The following is a 17849-nucleotide window of genomic DNA, read 5'->3' on the forward strand; positions in this document are numbered from 1 at the left end:
TAAAGTTCGAGTTGTCGCTGTTGCGATATTTTTTTTTTTTTTCCTTCCCTCACACCCCGTTGTCGCGTAACAATGGCTAACAAGAACGTCCCCGCCACTACCACCAGTGTGACGAGGCTCATCCAACATGCAAGAACTGCGCCAAATCAAAGCGGGAATGCCTAGGCTACGATCCAATCTTCAAACAAGCTCCTCAAGGCCCTCCTCCAATTCAACCGGCTCCTGTAAATACCCCTCCCAGTCTAGCTCCAGCCAACTATGGGGTTTCTCCAGGCCCTGCTTTACCAATGCCTCATCATGGCCACCAGATGTCAATGACCATGCCTATGCAGATGCCGCCGATGCCACCAATGTCACATCATCACATGCCAACTTCGGCTCCGATGCCTTATATGACTAGCAGCCATGCCCTCTCCACAAACGGAAGCTCCCCACGCTCCCAATACGAGTTCGACCCTTACTCTGCAATCGATCCGGCTCTGGAGAGCGCGACGCTCCCTCCACCGAATCTCAGTCCGATGCTCGGAGAGAGGCTGACCTTACACTCCGACTCGAACGGATTTCGGGACTTGAAACGAACATATGATCGTGGTAGTCCATTCCCTGGGTCGGTTTCTGACACTCCACGGACTTCTGGTACCCCGATTCCGAGGTCGTCTACCCCTGGTGCATCTGGTTACCCGAACTTTCGAGACGACCTTTCCACTGGGAACCCTGCTAAGCGAATCAAGATTGACGATTTGATTGCTGGTTCTGCTCCACCTCCGCCGACTCCACCTCCAAGCGAGAATGCTTATCTTCCCGGAAACGAGGGCGTCAAAGCACTCTATAGCAATAAATATGCCCCAGCTCTCGACCAGCTATTTGAGACCGGTTGGTTCTCGGATGAGTGCATTTCCATCATGTCGCTTAATCTTGATCTGGTTAATTTCCTTGGAACCGTCTTTGACAGGCTGAACTCCGGAGAGGCTCCTGCCAGCGCCGAAACCAGCCTCGATCACCTTCCACCAGGGAAGGCAGCTCTTATCTTGTATACTGTCATGGATCTTCTCTATGGACTCGGTAGAAAGAGCGACGGGCCTCTTATCGGACCGCAGTCTTCCAGGGCCGAGAACATCTCGGAGACCCTCGACAGGGTCAGAATCATCGAGACTCTAGTGATGAACAAGCGTCTGGAAGATGACGATGACTCAACTAACATGTCTTTGGCTGACTTCAATCCGGAGGAAGAATCGCCTGACGTTCGCTCAACAAAGTTCTGGGGAGCTATCAAAATGTTTTTGAGACTCTCGGACCCCGGTTCTCCTGCTGCTCGGGACATCTTGAAAGCTTGCCACCCGTACTTGGAGAGTGGACTTGATAACAGGGAAATCATATACTCGATTGCGACGATTCGTCATCTCCAGGCCGCCTTCAAGGATTCTCGCGAAGACACCTATCCCGATCCAGAGGAGAGACGCAGGAGGGGTGTCAATCTAGATGATGCAAAGAGCTTCATTGAAGGCATGGCCCGTACTCCATCTGGTGAAATAACCTGCGTCTTCAGACGAATCTGTTCTCGGGCACTTGCATTATTCCAAAGGCAAGAGGCCAGCCAGCATAAACTCCTTTAAACCTTTCCACGTATTTCCTTGAACATTATTTCTTTTTCTCCCGTATCATGAGGAGAGGGGACCAACCCTCTCCTCTCCTCTCCTTCACTAAATAAAGATTGCTCATGGCATATTTGCATGGAATGGCGAATAAGGATGCTTGATTTGGCAATATACCAGATTGCTCTCCAATTAGACTCCCTTTTTCTTTTTCTTTATCCTCGATTTTCATTCTCTTTCTCTACGTGGTTACAGTGGTTCAGCCATTCATAAAATCGGGGTTCAGGTTTGATTTTTTCAATTCCTTCAAAATTTCCTTACTATTGTTACCCTCCAATTATAAACTCTTTTCTCTTCTCATGTCATATTCATCATTTTCCTACGCTTCCCGAGGAACGAATTTACGAGTTTCCGGTAGCTCCTTTGAATTCTTTTATGCGAGTGCTTTCTCTTCCTTCGTGCGACTTATAGAGGAGATGGGTTGTTTTTGATGTTTCTGCCTTTGTTCTTGTTTACTGTGCTTGGTTTCAACCACCTATTCTGTTCCATAGCATAACTTCTCTTTTTTTGTTATGATTCCTCCCGGGAAATGGATTCCAGGAGGGATTCTGCCAATATCGATATCCTCGTTTCTCTGTTTTGCTGCCCTCGCACATACGCCAAAAATTGTTTAGTCTTCTATTTCTACTAGCTTTTGACTCTGCTGTCTTCTTCCTAGGATAGCAAGGGGCTGACGGTCCAAAAAGACAGTGGATGCGGGAGGGAATATATGACCCTCCCCCCACCTTCTTCGAACCCTTTATCTTCGCTGTACATATTTTGACAACCCCTCCCTCCCACCCATCCACCCCTACTTTCACCGTTTAGGAAATACATATATACGTTAAGCTCTAGTTTTTATTGTTTAGTCTCCCCGCCCCCCTCTCGTCACTTGCCTCCCACCTCTATCCTTCTCTTTCTGTTGTTTATGTCTAAATTAACTCGTTCACGGTGTTCTCTTTTTCAAAACCTTGTTTTTTTTTTTTTTTACTTCTCTTCTAACCTTTCGTGTGTTAAATGTTCTCTTGCGTCCTATCTTTTTTTTATATCTTTATTATTAGAAGATCAGTGAATTTCGAAATGGATGTGGTTATTTTGTTTTAAGTTTATTTATTTATTTATTGGTTCCCGTGCTAAAGAGCTAGATAGTAATTGAAGGTGGCATTTTCATCTGATATCCTTGGTCTATCTGTAATATCGAATCTGAAAGAGAATCTAATAAAATATATAAAAGGTATAAGTTATATACATGGTCTCATTCCTCGGACGTCACAAAGGGAGGCGTGGTATATATATATAAGTACTTAGATATAAGGTATGTAGGTATACTATAGTATAATGAATGATGTATACACTCATCTAAACCCTTCAATTCCACGACGGCGTCATCGTCTCCGGCATCGTAGCCTCCGCCTCAAACGCCTTGCGATACAACTCCCTGCCAGCCGTCCACTCCTCCCAACTACCATCACTGCTAACCTCAAACGCCGGGTAAGGGTTATAATACAAACATCTCAACAATACAGCACAGACGACATCATCGTAAGGTTTCCTTGCGGTTTTACAAAACTGGAACGGGATGGCTTTGTTGATGGGGATTCTGAGGGATTCGTGAGAATCTTGGTCTTCGGCTTCACCGTTTAGGGAGATTGACTGTGGGGTTATGAGGGGTTGACCGGTTCCCAGGGGACCGCGGATTTTGATGGTGGTGGTGGTGGTGGTGAGGAGGTGGGTTATGTCCTTTAGGAGGAGGTGGGAGTTTTTTGAGGAGATTAGGCCGCGCCAGTAGTGCGTGTAGCCCATCCTTTCTTTTCTTTTTCTTTTTCTTTTTATATATCTTTTTTGTATTATTTCTTACTTTCTTTAGGGGAGTTCTTGGATACTTTTGTGATATTCCTTTTGATGTCGATGGGATGGAAAGGGTCGGGTCTATAAATCTTTTGGATCTTATGGACGTTGGATTCGAATGTAAGGTGGTCAGACCGGGCTTAGATCTGTCTTCCACAATATAATTACTTGAGTATTTAAAGTCGTTTGTAATCGATTCTAATTATCATAAATAAAAGTATCGTATCCCATTCAGCTTGAAAACTACGTTAGTTATACCTAAGTACATACGTCTGGATATCCGATTCTGCGTCTAGACCCCCACCATACAATCGCCTGCCTGCAATCCAGGTCATGGGATATGGATCCTCCTCTAGCTAATAATACAATGCATGAATGACTCAAAAAAAAAAAATCAAAAAATTAAAAGCTCGTCAACCTTTTCGATAGAATTGGACTTAAACTTCAGGTTCTTAGAGTCTAAACCCTATATTGGAAATGTTAAAGCCTTTTTTAAAAAAAGAACTCCGAGTCTCCGTGCGGCCATGTGAATCTAGAACATTAGATATCCAGTTGCGGTAGCCTTTCGAAGCGAACTAACTGATCGCTAATCTAAAATATCAAGTCCGGTAGATCTATAGATTTATACTTTCCGGCGCAAGCGAAATCTAAATAATAAAATTCTAGATAGCGAAAAGCTTAGTCTCGTGTTCGGACGAAAGTTATTTTTGGGATAAGCTAACTTAATGGCCTAGAGTGGGAAAATGCACATTTGAAACATTTATTAGATATTTACACGGTACCGGGTTTCCTTGTAAAGGGAAAGAAGTGAAGATGACAAGAAGAAGTGAAGATATTAGCTTTAGTTAACTTCAGTATTAATACGTACCGTGATCCGTAAGAAACAATAAGACTGGGATCAAAATGTAGATGTAAATGAAAAAGATGAGAATGAAAATGAAAAGGAAGAGGAAAGGAAAACGCCATGAAAAAATAATATGAACGCCATATAATGCCCATCTCTTTCTCATCCTGCATACGAGCGTATGCTTCCTCAAAACGCCTAACCTCTAATCCTCAAAATACAACAACTATAGAGACTTCGAATATCCCTTTTAGGCATTTTTCACTACCCTCAAGGCTCTCTTCAGCCCTTCCAAACGCTCCTTTTCTACAAGCACTTGATTCCTCGCCAGTCTTTTCACCGCCTCCCTCGCAAACTTCCCATGCATCTCATGGAAACTTGCTAATTCGACTGCCGCTACGCTTTGGCTGTATCGTAACTCTCGACTTAAAGCCTCTTGTCTTGATTTAGTCTGCCGAATATTATCCGCTGCACCTTGATGAATCTTCGCCCGCGTTTCATCCATCAATCCCAAGGGCCACCGATCCGACCTTCTAAGCGAGATCATGTGTTTTTCAACCTCTCTCTGCAGCATATTGATCTCTCCTACAATCTTCCTCGGCCGTTCAAGAGCCGTCATCATCCCCTGTAGACTCGAGTTGATACTTCTAAAGTCGTCCAGAAAATGTGCGATGGGGTTTGAATCGTTCGGGGAGATTGCGATAGTATACTTCCATAGCCCGCGGACCTGCTGACTACCTTCCATGAATTCACAAGCGTTCAATTGCTTCCTAGCTTCCGTTAATGCGTCTCCCAAGTCCTTTGCATTCTGAAGGAACTGGTTCGTTCGGCGGAGTACGATCTTGGTGTGCACATTGATCGCTCTCACGGTATCCCTTGCGTGTGCCATGAATATTTCCACGTCCTTTGTATTCTGTAAGGGCTCGAAGTCTTCTTGGACCTTCTCGCCGCGAATCTCTGACTTACGCTTCGATCGCTCCATCATGCCCTCAGGTTGCATATCTGGCATCAAAAAGAATTCCCATAGCAACTCGTGGGTCGAAAAAGTGCTATGGGATAGTAGTGTTCGAAGGAAACTGTCTAACTGTGTTTGTATATCTCGAAGCACTGCACGGGACGGTTTTGAGGGGATCTGGAAGGGGCTGCGATTCACATGTAGAGCCGGCAGCCACGAAGCGGGATGTTCGTAAGAAAGCCAATATGCAAGAAATTCGAAGTCTGAGAGTAACCGCCGGCAGGTTGTTATGGTATATTTCATATCCGAGGATGGCATGCCGCTTTTCAGGACAAGCCGTACCGTTGCATCTTCTACAAAGATGCCACGAACCACGGCGGTGATTCTGCGATCGGCTTGTGGAGGATACGAGAACATCACCATATCTGTGGGAGAAACTATTAGTAACCGGGAAATTAGAGAAACAGATGGGTGAAAGCATTACCATCAAATTTGTTCCTGACATCATCATCCTTTGCCAATTCGACTGCGGTCAGGCCTCTAGACTCTCTGGCATATATATCAACTCGTCTATCACTGAACAATGTCCGAACAGTATCCACCCTGCCGTACTTGCTAGCAAGCATCAACGGGCTCAGATTTTTCTCGTTGACCGAATTGACATCTGCGTCCCTTCTAAGGAGCATCTTGAGAATGTGCTGATCATGAATAATGTGCAAAAGAGTATTCCCTTTTTTGTCGACGTGGTCGTCGAGGTGTAGTCGCTGGCCGTCTGACTGGGCTGTTTCAGCGGACCTAATACCCAAAATTACCATGTCTTTGTAGCTCGGGTGGTCATACGACCGACAGAGCGCAAAGAGTGGCGTTTGGCCATTTTTGTCCTTCATGGTCCACTGGATTAGTCTACCAAAGTGACGGAGGAATGTTGGCTGACTATGTCAAGTTAGTTTTTGTGTAGTTCCTTTTTTAGACGGCTGATATGAATATACGCACCTGAAAGCATAGTGGCCAGCCGTCCGGCCATTTTCGTCGACTGCCTTCATATACTCTAGTATCTCATCATCCTGCGCTTTCATTACCTCTTCCATGATCACTCTCACTATGTCATAGTTTTCTCCCTGAATAGCAGCAGACAGTAACGTCGTCCCATCGTGAGTTCTATCTTGCAAGAGCCAGACAAGCGGGAAATAGGTTGACTCGTCGATCAGATACTCAAGAACATCTTGTTGCTGATTATTAACGGCCATCATGACGATAGATTCTCCTTTCAAACTCTGTGTTCTTGAGAGAACTTCAACGGACATGAGATCCTCTGTAAGCGAGATGGCGGAGTGTGAAAGGTGTTCGAGAGACTGAAAAGACGACGACGCCCAGCTATGGCGTGACATATCACTTCGAACAGATGTCGAGCGGGTTAATTTGCGGTGAGGCCGGGTGGGGATCCCTTCGAAGATAACCTCTGGGTTGAACTTGGTTTTGATAACCCCCTTTAACTTTTGAGCGTCCTCACCGTTCATATCATCATTGGTTGAGGGTGCTATCGTCGACTCAGTAGCTTCGGTAGAATTGACTGAAATCCCATCAGTTATAGTCTGTGCCTCACCATCTAGTTCCAATTCCATCTCCGTGTCAATCTCCGCCTCAAGAGTTTCGGCTTCAACATCGTCTTCATCTGCCGGTTTCTCCTCATCCGCTATTGGTTCTAGGGTATCAGGTTCTGCCGATTCCAACACTAAATCTTCATCATCAGGCTTTTTGCGTAGATGAACTTCGCTTTCATGCAGCGTCTCTTCCACGGTGGCTACAACTTCTGCGGGAATAGGGTGCCCGTTAGTGCACTCGGAACCACTCCCACTGCCCTCCATTTCCTTCTCATCGACCTTTAGGCCCCTTTGCTCCCCATCATCTCCTTCGCTTTCTGGCATCTCCAACTCTGGTATCAGCTCAGGGAGCTTATCTCTCGGACTCTCGATCTTCGCAAATATCTCTGGTAGAAGGTTGGCATCTGGAGCATCCATATTCGGGCTCAAAGACACACCATTAATCTCCGACTCCACAACTTTCAACCCCCCATTCATCCTCTTTTTCTCATCTGATTTCTTCCTTCGCCCGACTCTCTTCCCACAATTCATCCTCTGTTCGTCATCAAATCCCACAAATCGGACATCCGGCAGATCCCCTACTGGACTAAGAGCGGCACTATCGAGCTCCGCTATGTCTTCTTTCTTCTCTAACAAATCCCTGATCCCACCCACATTTCCTTTCCGAATCCGATCCCACAGTCTCCAATTCCTCTTGCTCGCCTTTCCCATATGCTCACTATCCATAGTAATATGGAACAATACACCCTCAAGCGTACTCAGTACATATCCCCTTTCTCCAGCCTCAATATCATCCACAAATACGAAACCCCTCATATAACACAGACAACTTTGTAACCCTTTGACCCGAGCTCTAATTACCACAATTAAAAGTAACGAAACTAGCATATCCGCGTTCATAGTAAGCACCGGATTTGTAGATTCGTCATCAGACGGCTTCTCGGAGATCCCTCCATCGCTAAATTTAGGGGACTTGAGCTGTTCCTTCAACCTCCTTGCTTCCTCCTCAGATTGCGTCAGCGCCTGCGCCGTTTCTAATAGAATATCCAGCATTTCCATAGGTGACCTAGCTTCCGCCATCCTCTCGAACTTCTCAACCCCACGTACGACCCTACTTGCCAGGTTTCGCCGTGTGTCGTGGTCGGGGACTTGAATTCCTACTTGTGCAATGTCGATGTACTCCATCTCTTTGATCTTTTGGTCTAGAATCTCGTTTTCGTCCCTTTTTAGAGCTAACAGGCGCGGGAAGATGTACGAGTCGTGAAGCTGCTCGCATATATAGCGCTCGATGAGGTGTTCGATGCTTGTACCTGTTAGGTCCGTTGTTCCTGCGAGGAGTTGGAGTTGGGATTGGTCAACCCGTTGAAAGAGTTCGACAGCGGCCATGATGGCGGTTTCAACTGTTGTGCGCATGGTGGCCTCGTCGATTGAAGCTTGAATATCCCAGTAGATATGTTTAGGAGGGGCCGGTGAGGCAGGCGACTTGGGGTTTGTAGAATTTGAGGCTGTGACAGTAGTTGCAGTCGACAAACGAGGGGTAGAGACGGATGATGATGCACCGGTACTGCTCGATCCAGCATTCCCAAGCTCTGGTATCGACATCTCGAGTTCCTGGAAGAGCGATTTGAGACCTGGTTGGAGTTGTCTTGCGATCATTGGGAAGGTTGTTAGTAGCTCCTCGAAGTTTTTGACTACTTTTTTCTTTTGAATGAGTGTAGCTGAGGGCTCTGGGGCTGGAGAATCGAGCTTGGGTTTTATCGTTAAAGGGATATGCTCTGGAGTGCCTATTAGTGACCTGGTGATGTAGTATATGAGCCATGGTTGAGATTCCATGGAGTTTGGCCAGAAGAGGATGTCATTTTGGAGCTGCGCTTGATTTAGGGTTCTAAAGCCTGTTGATCACAATTAGCTTCTATTCTAATACACCTACGATATCCTAGAGATAGAGGAAAGGTCTGGTAATAGTATATAAGAATACCTTTATTAGTATAGATCCATGTATCTTTGATAATAACCGTCCGTCCGTTACTAGTACTATACTGTCGTGCCTTGCCACGGTTCTCTCTGGCAGCAGCAATGACGGCGCCGTTGATTTCATCTCTAGGCGCACGGATGACATGGCTGCCGAGGAACTCGTCGGAGAGGACGAGGTCGGTGTAGTGTTGGTTTGATTCCCGATCGCGCGAGTGAAGGAGGACTTCAGTTGTGGGGACCAGGAGGATGTAGTCCGTGATCGGGGAGCAGTGGGAGGGTATTGTGCTCCGGAAGAAGGCACGGAGGAATGGATTCAACGGCATTCATAAGGATTTCCTGGCGAACAAGCGATTGAGAGAGTGGTAGATGGATACTTAATGCCCCTTATTAACTTCTGAAGTCTGTAGCTATCTTTTGAAGAAGGGTAAGTAAGTAAGTAGGTAAGTGGTGAAGTGGTGAAGTAGTCAGGTGGGTGTAGTTGAGAGAGAAGGATAGAGAGAAAGTGCCTGAACCGAATCGAGTGGACCGGGGTAAGTACCTACAATGCAGTTAGTTCGTCACTTAGCTTGAGAGACGGCGTTTCGCTAATAGCAAATTTGATGAGGCAGCAGCATTCGGGAATTAAAATACTAATAACCGGGACCAAGACCGGAGGACTACTTGAGTGAGGAAGTTGGTCGGAGTAGTGAGGGTAAATTGTAGGATGGCGATACCGTCATGCGCCAGATATGTTAGTAGCTAGTACTGGTCGGTGTGTAGGTCGAATGACGATAGCTTTCAACAACTGAAACCGGGGCGCATGATGGTGTTTCTGGTTTTAGTTAGTTCTTCCTTCTTCTTCTTCGATAGAACTACCTCTTGATTACTTAACTAGCATCCAGGGCCTCGGTAAATTTAAAGAGTCCGGGAGGATCGAATATCATTCACTCATTGGCTCTAGTTCTCGTCGTCTATGTCATGCCCATACCGAATCTATGCATACGTCATTGCCCCGGATTCTATAAATACGAATATCAAAGCTCCTCGAACTCGAACTTGAACAGACTTCTCCGAAGGAACATTACCATCCACCAGCTATATCCTGTCTTCTATTATACCCGCAGCTTTAGCTCAAATAGATCTTACAATTATCACCAATCGGCTACGAACTACCGACCGGCAGCCATGGACCCACCTTCAGCACACGTTCAGCAGCAGTGGAAGGACAAGCTCATCGGCAAGAAGATCGTTGACTCGCCCTCGGACCACCCTGAGGTATTTTCAATTCCAATTCCTTAATTACCTTTAGTACCGTATCTATAGCAGAAGTAACGGGTGGTTTTAATATTAACATTGATCTCGGGGGGAAAAAAGCATTTCTGCTCGCAGGACCTCCCGCAAGGCCCACAGGCCCATCGTGTCATCCCACCTGGAAGTATGGTCACAAAGGACTTCCGGCCCAGCAGGTAATTTATAATTTAACTTTCCCACCTCCTATAGCCTGTCCCACAAATTGGTAGATCTATAAATTTTATAATGTATCTGGTAATAATGCTGATGATACAATCTTGTTGACTTCTAGAATGAACGTCCATGTTGACGACGAGGGAAACTGCACCCATATCAACTTCGGTTAGAAGATTCATCGCAATTGTATACTATTTGCATTGATCACATTGCATTAGATAGAACGATAATGCATGCATGCATGGGTGACAACTAGCTAGTGCTAGTTAGAATCGAACAAATGCCATTCGCTAACAATACAATTGTCTATACCGAAATAACCTCCATTAAAACAATGTTAAAAAAAAAAGTGAAAATTGTATCCGTGAAAAGAAGTTCGCCTGTACCATATCATAGCCCCTGAACACCCGCTATTCACAGAAGAAAGGAAAAGAAAAAAGCAGGCTATTATGGGAGGGAAAAAAGAAGAAGAAAAATGCAATTCCCGTATCAGGGTATCTAAAGAAAAGGACCCAGATGCTAATCGCTTCAGTAATATTCAGCACCAACGCACCCACCCACCGATTCCACTCTCGAGTATCGTCTTGATTGTTTCATTTCTCTCAAGAGTATGGAGGAAGCTAGACATCCCTCATGTACATGTCAAGATCTTCCCCGCAGCAGCAGCAGCATATTAGCAACTTGAGACATTTGTATTCCTAATCAACCGTCTGATCAAGTATTGCTCGTTCGCTCTTGGGCAGCAGCCTTCCACTTTCATCCCTCTGGATTGCGGCTCTCATATCCTCTATCCTCCCGGTTTCCTTGGTTATTACCGTTTCGCCGTTGCTGCTTGTTGGTGGGAGTCCATGCGATGCCTTTGGGCGAGAATTCTTTGTGTCGCCTTCTGCCTCGCTGTCGCTCAGCCCGAACCTATCATCCATATCATGCTCCCATTCGCTCTCATCGTCAAAATCCTCTGGGTTCAATTGATCTTCCTCCTCGCACTCTGGTGGGCGAACCCACGCCTGTGGGACGACACAAGGCAAGGCGACACCAATACTCGCAGCACGGTTGATCCATTTGGGCGCAGGTTTTCCAGTAAGCTTTTCGCAAAGGAAGGATGTGAAGTGGTTGCAGTTTCGAGTAAGAACATTGTAAGACGTCCCAAGAAACTCTTGTGAAACTTCGACAAGAATTTCGTGTATTTGGTCCGGGGTGTACGATACGTGTCCGTGGACAATGCTTGTTCGAAAGGTGGCGCCTGGTGGTTCTTGCTTTGGTTTGAGGTAGTAGACACCGGTGACCCCTCGTCTGTCGTGGCCACCGAAAGCGTATTCGCGATCACCAATCGCGACCCCAGTGTGTAACAGGCCGACTCCGAGGTGCCAGAATACCGTCGAGAGCTTCCCAGGCTAGACAGACAAAAACACAAATGTTAGACAAACTTGATCCTTACAATAATATGATAACAAAAAAAGGGGAATATACCGGTAACAGGTCATAGACATTGATTGTGACTGCTGTTGAGGGGGTGTCCGAGTTGCGACGGGGATCTATCAGCATAGCGCCAGCCTCGGAATTTCGACGAGCATCCTGGTCGGACGCCATGTTGGATGGAGGGAGAGCGGAAGCGTTGAGGAAGAAGAATAAGCGATGCAATGCGATGCGATACAAAATTAAATAGCGACGATGGGGTTGAAAGCGTTATGTGGCGTGTAGTCCTATGAGTATTGATGATGTGGTTGTGATGGCGAAGGGAGGTTGTTGGAAGGTGTTATAGCGATCCCAATGAGGACGGTGAATAGAGAGGTTGGGAGTGAAGCTCTTCGAGATTGAATTGATGACGTTATTGTTTAATATCACAAACGGGACTCTATTTTGTAATGGGCGAGGTGTGATACGGAGTGGTGATGTGTGTTGACGTGAGCTGGTTTGAGGGGAGGTTGGAGGGCGAAGTCAGTGGAATGGCGATGGAGACGGTCGATGGACGGAGACGGATAAGGAGGATAGTAGGTACTCTGCTCTGTGTATTCTGGGGTGAGAATGTCCCTGCCAAGAATCACCAACGGGGGATGGGCCCGGTGTTGTCCCGGTGTTGTCCCGGTGTTGTCCCCGAATACTGTATGTCTCGGGGCGGGGCTGCCAAGTGCCGCCGGAATCAACCTCAAAATTTTCTCTCGAGTTCTCCTACGAGACTACGATTCTATATCCTTTTTATGTATAATATTATATAACCCCGCCCTCCTCTACCTTTCTACCACCACCACCATACCGCCCCTTCAGATCTCCCTCGTCAGCTGCGGCAGCAGGCTGCTAGTGCGCTTTGGCGGTCAATTCCCCTCCAAGAACACTACAAACACCCCACATCATCTTCATCTCCATCTCAGATCAAATTTCCAACAACTTTCCCCATCCACTCTCCGCACATTCACCTCGACCCCTCAATCACTCGCGAAGGCAAAGAAGAACAAAAACATGCCACCAAAGAAGGCTGCTAAGGAAGAAAAGATTTTGCTGGGGAGACCTGGTAATAATCTGAAGAGTGGTATTGTTAGTAAAAAAAAAAAACCTCCATCTGCTTTAGTCTTTATATCAGTACGATTGTGACCAGGTGGGGGTTCTAACTAAAGCTCACATCTACGGCATCCATAGGTCGGACTTGCAAACGTTGGCAAATCGACTCTCTTCCAGGTATTTATTCTTTGTCATTAGTATCTTATTGTGCCGAATAAAAAAAAACTAAAGTATAGTATTCTAGGCGATCACAAAGTGCCCATTGGGAAATCCTGCGGTATTTTCACACACTACCCTCCCCATAATACCACCCAAGTGCACTTTAAATTGACAAACTCGGCCAGAATTACCCATATGCCACTATTGACCCCGAAGAAGTATGCTATATAAACACCCTCCTTAACCCTTCCTAAACATTTTCACACTAAACAATCCTCTAGTCCCGTGTTATCGTTCCAGATCCACGCTACGACTGGCTCTGCGAACATTACAAACCCAAATCCCGAGTTCCAGCCCATTTAACAATCTACGACATCGCTGGTCTGACGAAGGGTGCCTCTACCGGTGCCGGTCTCGGAAATGCCTTCTTATCCCACATCCGTGCCGTCGACGCCATCTTCCAAGTCGTCCGTTGTTTCGATGACGCAGACATCATCCACGTCGAGGGTGACGTCGATCCGATCCGTGATTTGGAAATTATTGCCGACGAGCTGAGAATCAAGGATACCGAATTCACCGAAAAGGCCCTTGATAATCTTGTCAAGCAGACCAAGCGCGGTGGACAATCGCTCGAGATGAAGAAGTTGAAAGAAGAGCAGGCTATCGTTGAGAGAGTACTCGCTTGTTTGCAGGCCGGAAAGGATGTGAGAAAGGGAGAATGGGGTAATAAGGACGTTGAGGTTATCAACAGTTTACTCCTCTTGACCGCCAAGCCAGTTATCTACGTTGTCAACCTGAGTGAGAAGGATTACATCCGACAGAAGAATAAGCATCTCCCCAAGGTCTTCAAGTGGGTGCAAGAAAATTCTCCTGGTGACATGATTATCCCACTCTCCGTTTCATTCGAAGAGAGGTTGTCAAAAATGGAAGAGGCCGAGGCAAAGGCCGAGGAAGAGAAGGCGGGTGGTAAGAGTGCACTCGGCAAGTTGGTTATCAACATGAGGAAGGAATTGAACTTGGGAAGCTTCTTCACATGCGGTGAAGACGAGGTTAGACAATGGACTATCAGAAATGGCACTAAAGCCCCCCAGGCAGCCGGTGTTATCCACACTGGTAAGTCTTTCCCGTGATTTCTTAATACGCCCATAGATTCAGCCATCTAACAATTGATACAGACTTCGAAAAGACTTTCATCCAAGCCGTCATGTTCAAATATGCCGATTTGGTCGATTTGGGCAATGAAGCCGACGTCAAGGCTAAAGGAAAGGTCCAAACCAAGGGCAAGGACTACGTCGTTGAGGACGGTGATATGTATGTTTCCCTTTTCTTTTCGAAGTCCCAGCCTCATGATCGAACACCTTGATGCTAACAATTCCTTATAGTCTTCATTTCAAGGCCGGTGCTGCGAAGAACTAGGAGACTGACTAACTTCTGTAGAATGTCTTAAAAGTTTCCACTTTTTACCTTGTGTACTGTACTAGCCTCATATCAAGCACTTAATAGAAGAATTATCAGTACCCATAACTAATTCTAGTTCGTCCGCATAAGAGCCTGTGAGACCAGCGCATGCTGAGTCTAAGACTTAGAAAATGAATTTGTGATAATATGTAATATATGTCGCATTGCTGTAGCTAGATCTAAACGAACACTCATCGACGACCTTTTATCATAACAAAAAGCTTTTGGCAACCTCTCCACTCCAGTTATGGACAGAATATCTCGAACGCCCCCGTGAGAGAAGATACAATGTAAAAATCGGTATATCCACACAAAAAGCCAAAGGAAGAACAAGGGTAACAACACCGCCTCCCAAAGCGTGATCAAAGATAGCCGAGTAATCCTCCTTTTTTTTTTTTTTTTTGAACAGTCATAGCACAAAACTCTAGGAGATGAGACGTTACTACCGTCCATTCTCATAAATATTGTGCAAACTAACATCATTAGGACTAGGCTGCTGCATCTTGACCGCTGAGCCATTAACTACCGGGTGTCCGTTTGCCGTCTGTCCTGTTTCAAGTACAAGTCCAACATCATCTTTCGTAGCGACACCCGCATTGACAGCTTGCATCGCCGCTTCTTTTCTCTTGGCTTTACTCTTCTCGCCTCTGAGATCTTCAAGGTGCTTAAAGTATGCCGGATCGCAACCTGTAACGTACTCCCCGTTAAAGACACCAACCTCAAAGTTCTTGATCGAAGGATTGACCGATGCACAGGCTTTAATCAAGTTGGGGAGAGTCTGATAGATCACCTCGTCTGCGCCAATTTCTTGGGCAACTTGTGACTTAGATCTGTTGTACGCCACCAACTCTTTCCTATCGGCAAGATCAATACCGTAGATGTGGGCGTTGCGAATTGGCGGGGCACAACTAGCAAGATAAACCTTGTTTGCACCGGCCTCGCGAGCCATGCGAATAATTTCGCGACTGGTGGTGCCACGGACGATGCTGTCATCAACTAGAAGGACGTTTCGGCCTTGGAACTCCGTTGACATGGCATGGAGCTTTCGGCGGACGGCTGATGTTCGAGAAGATTGGCCGGGCATGATGAATGTCCGGAAAACATATCGATTCTTCACGAACCCTTGGACATACGGGAGGTTTAGCTGATCCGCCAAGGCTGAGGCCGAAGTGTTCGATGTCTCAGGGATTGGGATGACAGCATCAATCTCCTTGACTACCTGCTCGCCCAAAATGCTGGTCACAGTCTCCGCCAGCATCTCTCCCATCTTTATTCTGGCCGTTTGTACCGAGATATTATCAATGACTGAGTCTGGTCTAGCGAAGTATACAAACTCGAAGATATCCGGTGTGAAGGCGGCTTGAGGGCAAACCTGTCGAAAGACAGGTTTCGCTCCCTTCTTGATGAATACGGCTTCACCGGGCTGAACGTCTCGGACGTTTCCGTAGCCGAGAATATCGAGCGCGACGCTCTCGCTAGCGAGCATATAGTCAAAGCCACCGTTGGGGTTTTGCTTCTCGCCTAGAACCAGAGGGCGAATGCCATATTGGTCTCGGAAGCCGACGATGCCAAAGCCTGCCAACATGGCAGTGCAAGCGAATGCACCCTTGCAGCGGGAGTAGATCGCCTTGAGAGAAGTGAAGATATCCTCTTCATTCACACGAAATTTGCCAGTATCTTGTAAGGCACTGGCAAAAATGTTAAGCATGACCTCACTATCGGAGTCCGTGTTGATGTGCCTGTGGACCTCCTCGTCCAAGTACTTTCGTAGCTCGGCAGCATTGATAAGATTTCCATTCTGTGTATTCCTCGTTAGTAGCTGTTGCTTCAACTGGAAAATAAATTCAATTAATCGACTTACGTGTGCAAAGCAAATTCCGTAGGGGCTATTGACGTAGAACGGCTGAGCCTCCGAGTTGGCACTACTGCCAGCGGTAGGATACCTCAGATGTCCTAGTCCCATGAAGCCTGGGAGCTCAGGGATTCGACTTCCGTCCTGGAAGACACGGGATGCCATCCCATTTCCTTTACATTGAAAGATACGACCACCGTGGGCACATGTAGCGATACCACATGCATCCTAAATTTAAGTTAGCTCGCAGCACACAAATGAATATTAAGATAGTACACATCAAGCATACCTGTCCACGATGCTGAAGCAGATACAAAGCCTCATGCAACTCATAGGCTGCAGAGCCGTTCATATCGGCGAGCAAAACTCCGAGAATTCCACACATTGTGACGGATTGTTTCTATGAAGGCTAGAGAAATAGTCTTTGACAGCATCATAGTTAGCTCCGATACCACCAAGTTAAAACGATGACGAATACAAAAAGAAAGTAAAATTTAAAAGGCTAGAGATCAGCAAGCCATGCATAATATTTTTGTCCGCAGAATTTTTTCTCGGAAGTCTAACATCTAAAGATATGGGTATCATCATGAAAGCCAGTCGTAACCAGAGCTGTTACGGGAATGATAAAGAAGCTTTTTGAGGGAATATAATGGGAAATTTACATACTAACCAGACGATGTGGATCGTTTAATTGGGTCGGAGGCTAGATCGGTGATGTTGACAGACCCAGTTTGGGCAGGTGTTCGTTGGAGTTAGATGGTGCCTGGCGATCCAAGCAAACTGTACTGACTGGCTGGTCTGTGGGGGTCAAAGGTTCATCTACAGTGAAGAGATGAACGATGATAAGAATCTGAGACGAAGAGAAGGAAAAGAGAAAAAAAGGAAGTTTGTCTTCTAATCGATAGTTTGAAATGTTTTAGTCCGGCTGGCTCGGAATCTCAACCAACAGCGGCTAAGCTGCCAGTTGGTGGCAATTCAAGTGTGCACGACAGAAGCGACGGTAGACAGTTAATATAACGACAGTGACGTCCACATTGTCGACGCCGTGAAGCCAATTGAGTCGCTGAAAGGGGAGTGGAGTGTGGGGAGTGAACCGTGTTCATGATGTTTCTTGAAAGAAGTATCTTTTTTTTCTTCCGGTGGTGGAGGAGGGAAGAGAATTAAGAGGTGGTGGAAAAGAATTTTATTTTACTTTTGTAAGCGGGAAAAAAATCAAAAATTTCTTGGGCCTTTGCCTGGTGGGACTCTCCTCCCACCAATGCAACTTAGGTACCCTCCATCACCCCCATGCCTTGCAGATGGCAGACTGGAACGAAGCTAACCAACAGATACACGGCTATTACATGGTCATTACATGACAGGAAACAGGGCCAGGAATTGAAGCAATGAGCTCTCCTCTGCTCTGAAAAGTGTCCACGTGCCGAGCTTTCTAGCGTCCTTCGATGCGGTTTCTCGCCGATGAAGGAAAACAACAAGCGGTCCCTTTTGAGGATAAGAATTCTTCTTCGCTTTTTTTTTATCGAATCGAGCAGGGATGGTTCCTCAATGACCTACAGGTCGGCTAGATTGCCGCATCCAGGCGTCA

General features: G+C 46.3%; 7 protein-coding genes across 7 annotated transcripts; 3 read left to right on the forward strand and 4 right to left on the reverse strand.

The window, feature by feature from the left end:
* Positions 1 to 72: 72 nt before the first annotated feature.
* AOL_s00006g118 (uncharacterized protein) lies at positions 73 to 1613 on the forward strand (the record flags this gene model as incomplete). Its single annotated transcript, XM_011119427.1, has 2 exons — positions 73 to 106; positions 166 to 1613. 2 exons carry the CDS (start codon positions 73 to 75, stop codon positions 1611 to 1613), a joined length of 1482 nt encoding a protein of 493 aa, XP_011117729.1.
* Positions 1614 to 2999: 1386 nt separating this feature from the next.
* Positions 3000 to 3434, reverse strand: AOL_s00006g119 (uncharacterized protein; the record flags this gene model as incomplete). Its single annotated transcript, XM_011119428.1, has 1 exon — positions 3000 to 3434. The coding sequence occupies one exon, from the start codon at positions 3432 to 3434 to the stop codon at positions 3000 to 3002; it is 435 nt and encodes a 144-aa protein (XP_011117730.1).
* Positions 3435 to 4573: 1139 nt separating this feature from the next.
* On the reverse strand, positions 4574 to 9176 carry AOL_s00006g120 (uncharacterized protein; the record flags this gene model as incomplete). The annotated part of the gene is made up of 4 exons (XM_011119429.1): positions 4574 to 5703; positions 5763 to 6211; positions 6272 to 8771; positions 8858 to 9176. The coding sequence occupies 4 exons, from the start codon at positions 9174 to 9176 to the stop codon at positions 4574 to 4576; spliced, it is 4398 nt and encodes a 1465-aa protein (XP_011117731.1).
* An 841-nt stretch (positions 9177 to 10017) lies between these two features.
* AOL_s00006g121 (uncharacterized protein) lies at positions 10018 to 10469 on the forward strand (the record flags this gene model as incomplete). Its single annotated transcript, XM_011119430.1, has 3 exons — positions 10018 to 10107; positions 10222 to 10298; positions 10415 to 10469. 3 exons carry the CDS (start codon positions 10018 to 10020, stop codon positions 10467 to 10469), a joined length of 222 nt encoding a protein of 73 aa, XP_011117732.1.
* A 528-nt stretch (positions 10470 to 10997) lies between these two features.
* On the reverse strand, positions 10998 to 11889 carry AOL_s00006g122 (uncharacterized protein; the record flags this gene model as incomplete). The annotated part of the gene is made up of 2 exons (XM_011119431.1): positions 10998 to 11693; positions 11770 to 11889. The coding sequence occupies 2 exons, from the start codon at positions 11887 to 11889 to the stop codon at positions 10998 to 11000; spliced, it is 816 nt and encodes a 271-aa protein (XP_011117733.1).
* An 867-nt stretch (positions 11890 to 12756) lies between these two features.
* Positions 12757 to 14370, forward strand: AOL_s00006g123 (uncharacterized protein; the record flags this gene model as incomplete). Its single annotated transcript, XM_011119432.1, has 7 exons — positions 12757 to 12831; positions 12934 to 12972; positions 13040 to 13072; positions 13140 to 13172; positions 13236 to 14067; positions 14130 to 14265; positions 14337 to 14370. The coding sequence occupies 7 exons, from the start codon at positions 12757 to 12759 to the stop codon at positions 14368 to 14370; spliced, it is 1182 nt and encodes a 393-aa protein (XP_011117734.1).
* Positions 14371 to 14854: 484 nt separating this feature from the next.
* Positions 14855 to 16649, reverse strand: AOL_s00006g124 (uncharacterized protein; the record flags this gene model as incomplete). Its single annotated transcript, XM_011119433.1, has 3 exons — positions 14855 to 16210; positions 16274 to 16492; positions 16554 to 16649. The coding sequence occupies 3 exons, from the start codon at positions 16647 to 16649 to the stop codon at positions 14855 to 14857; spliced, it is 1671 nt and encodes a 556-aa protein (XP_011117735.1).
* Positions 16650 to 17849: the final 1200 nt, after the last annotated feature.

Source organism: Orbilia oligospora (genome assembly GCF_000225545.1).
Source record: "Orbilia oligospora ATCC 24927 unplaced genomic scaffold scaffold00006, whole genome shotgun sequence".
Classification (NCBI taxonomy): Eukaryota; Fungi; Ascomycota; class Orbiliomycetes; order Orbiliales; family Orbiliaceae; genus Orbilia; species Orbilia oligospora.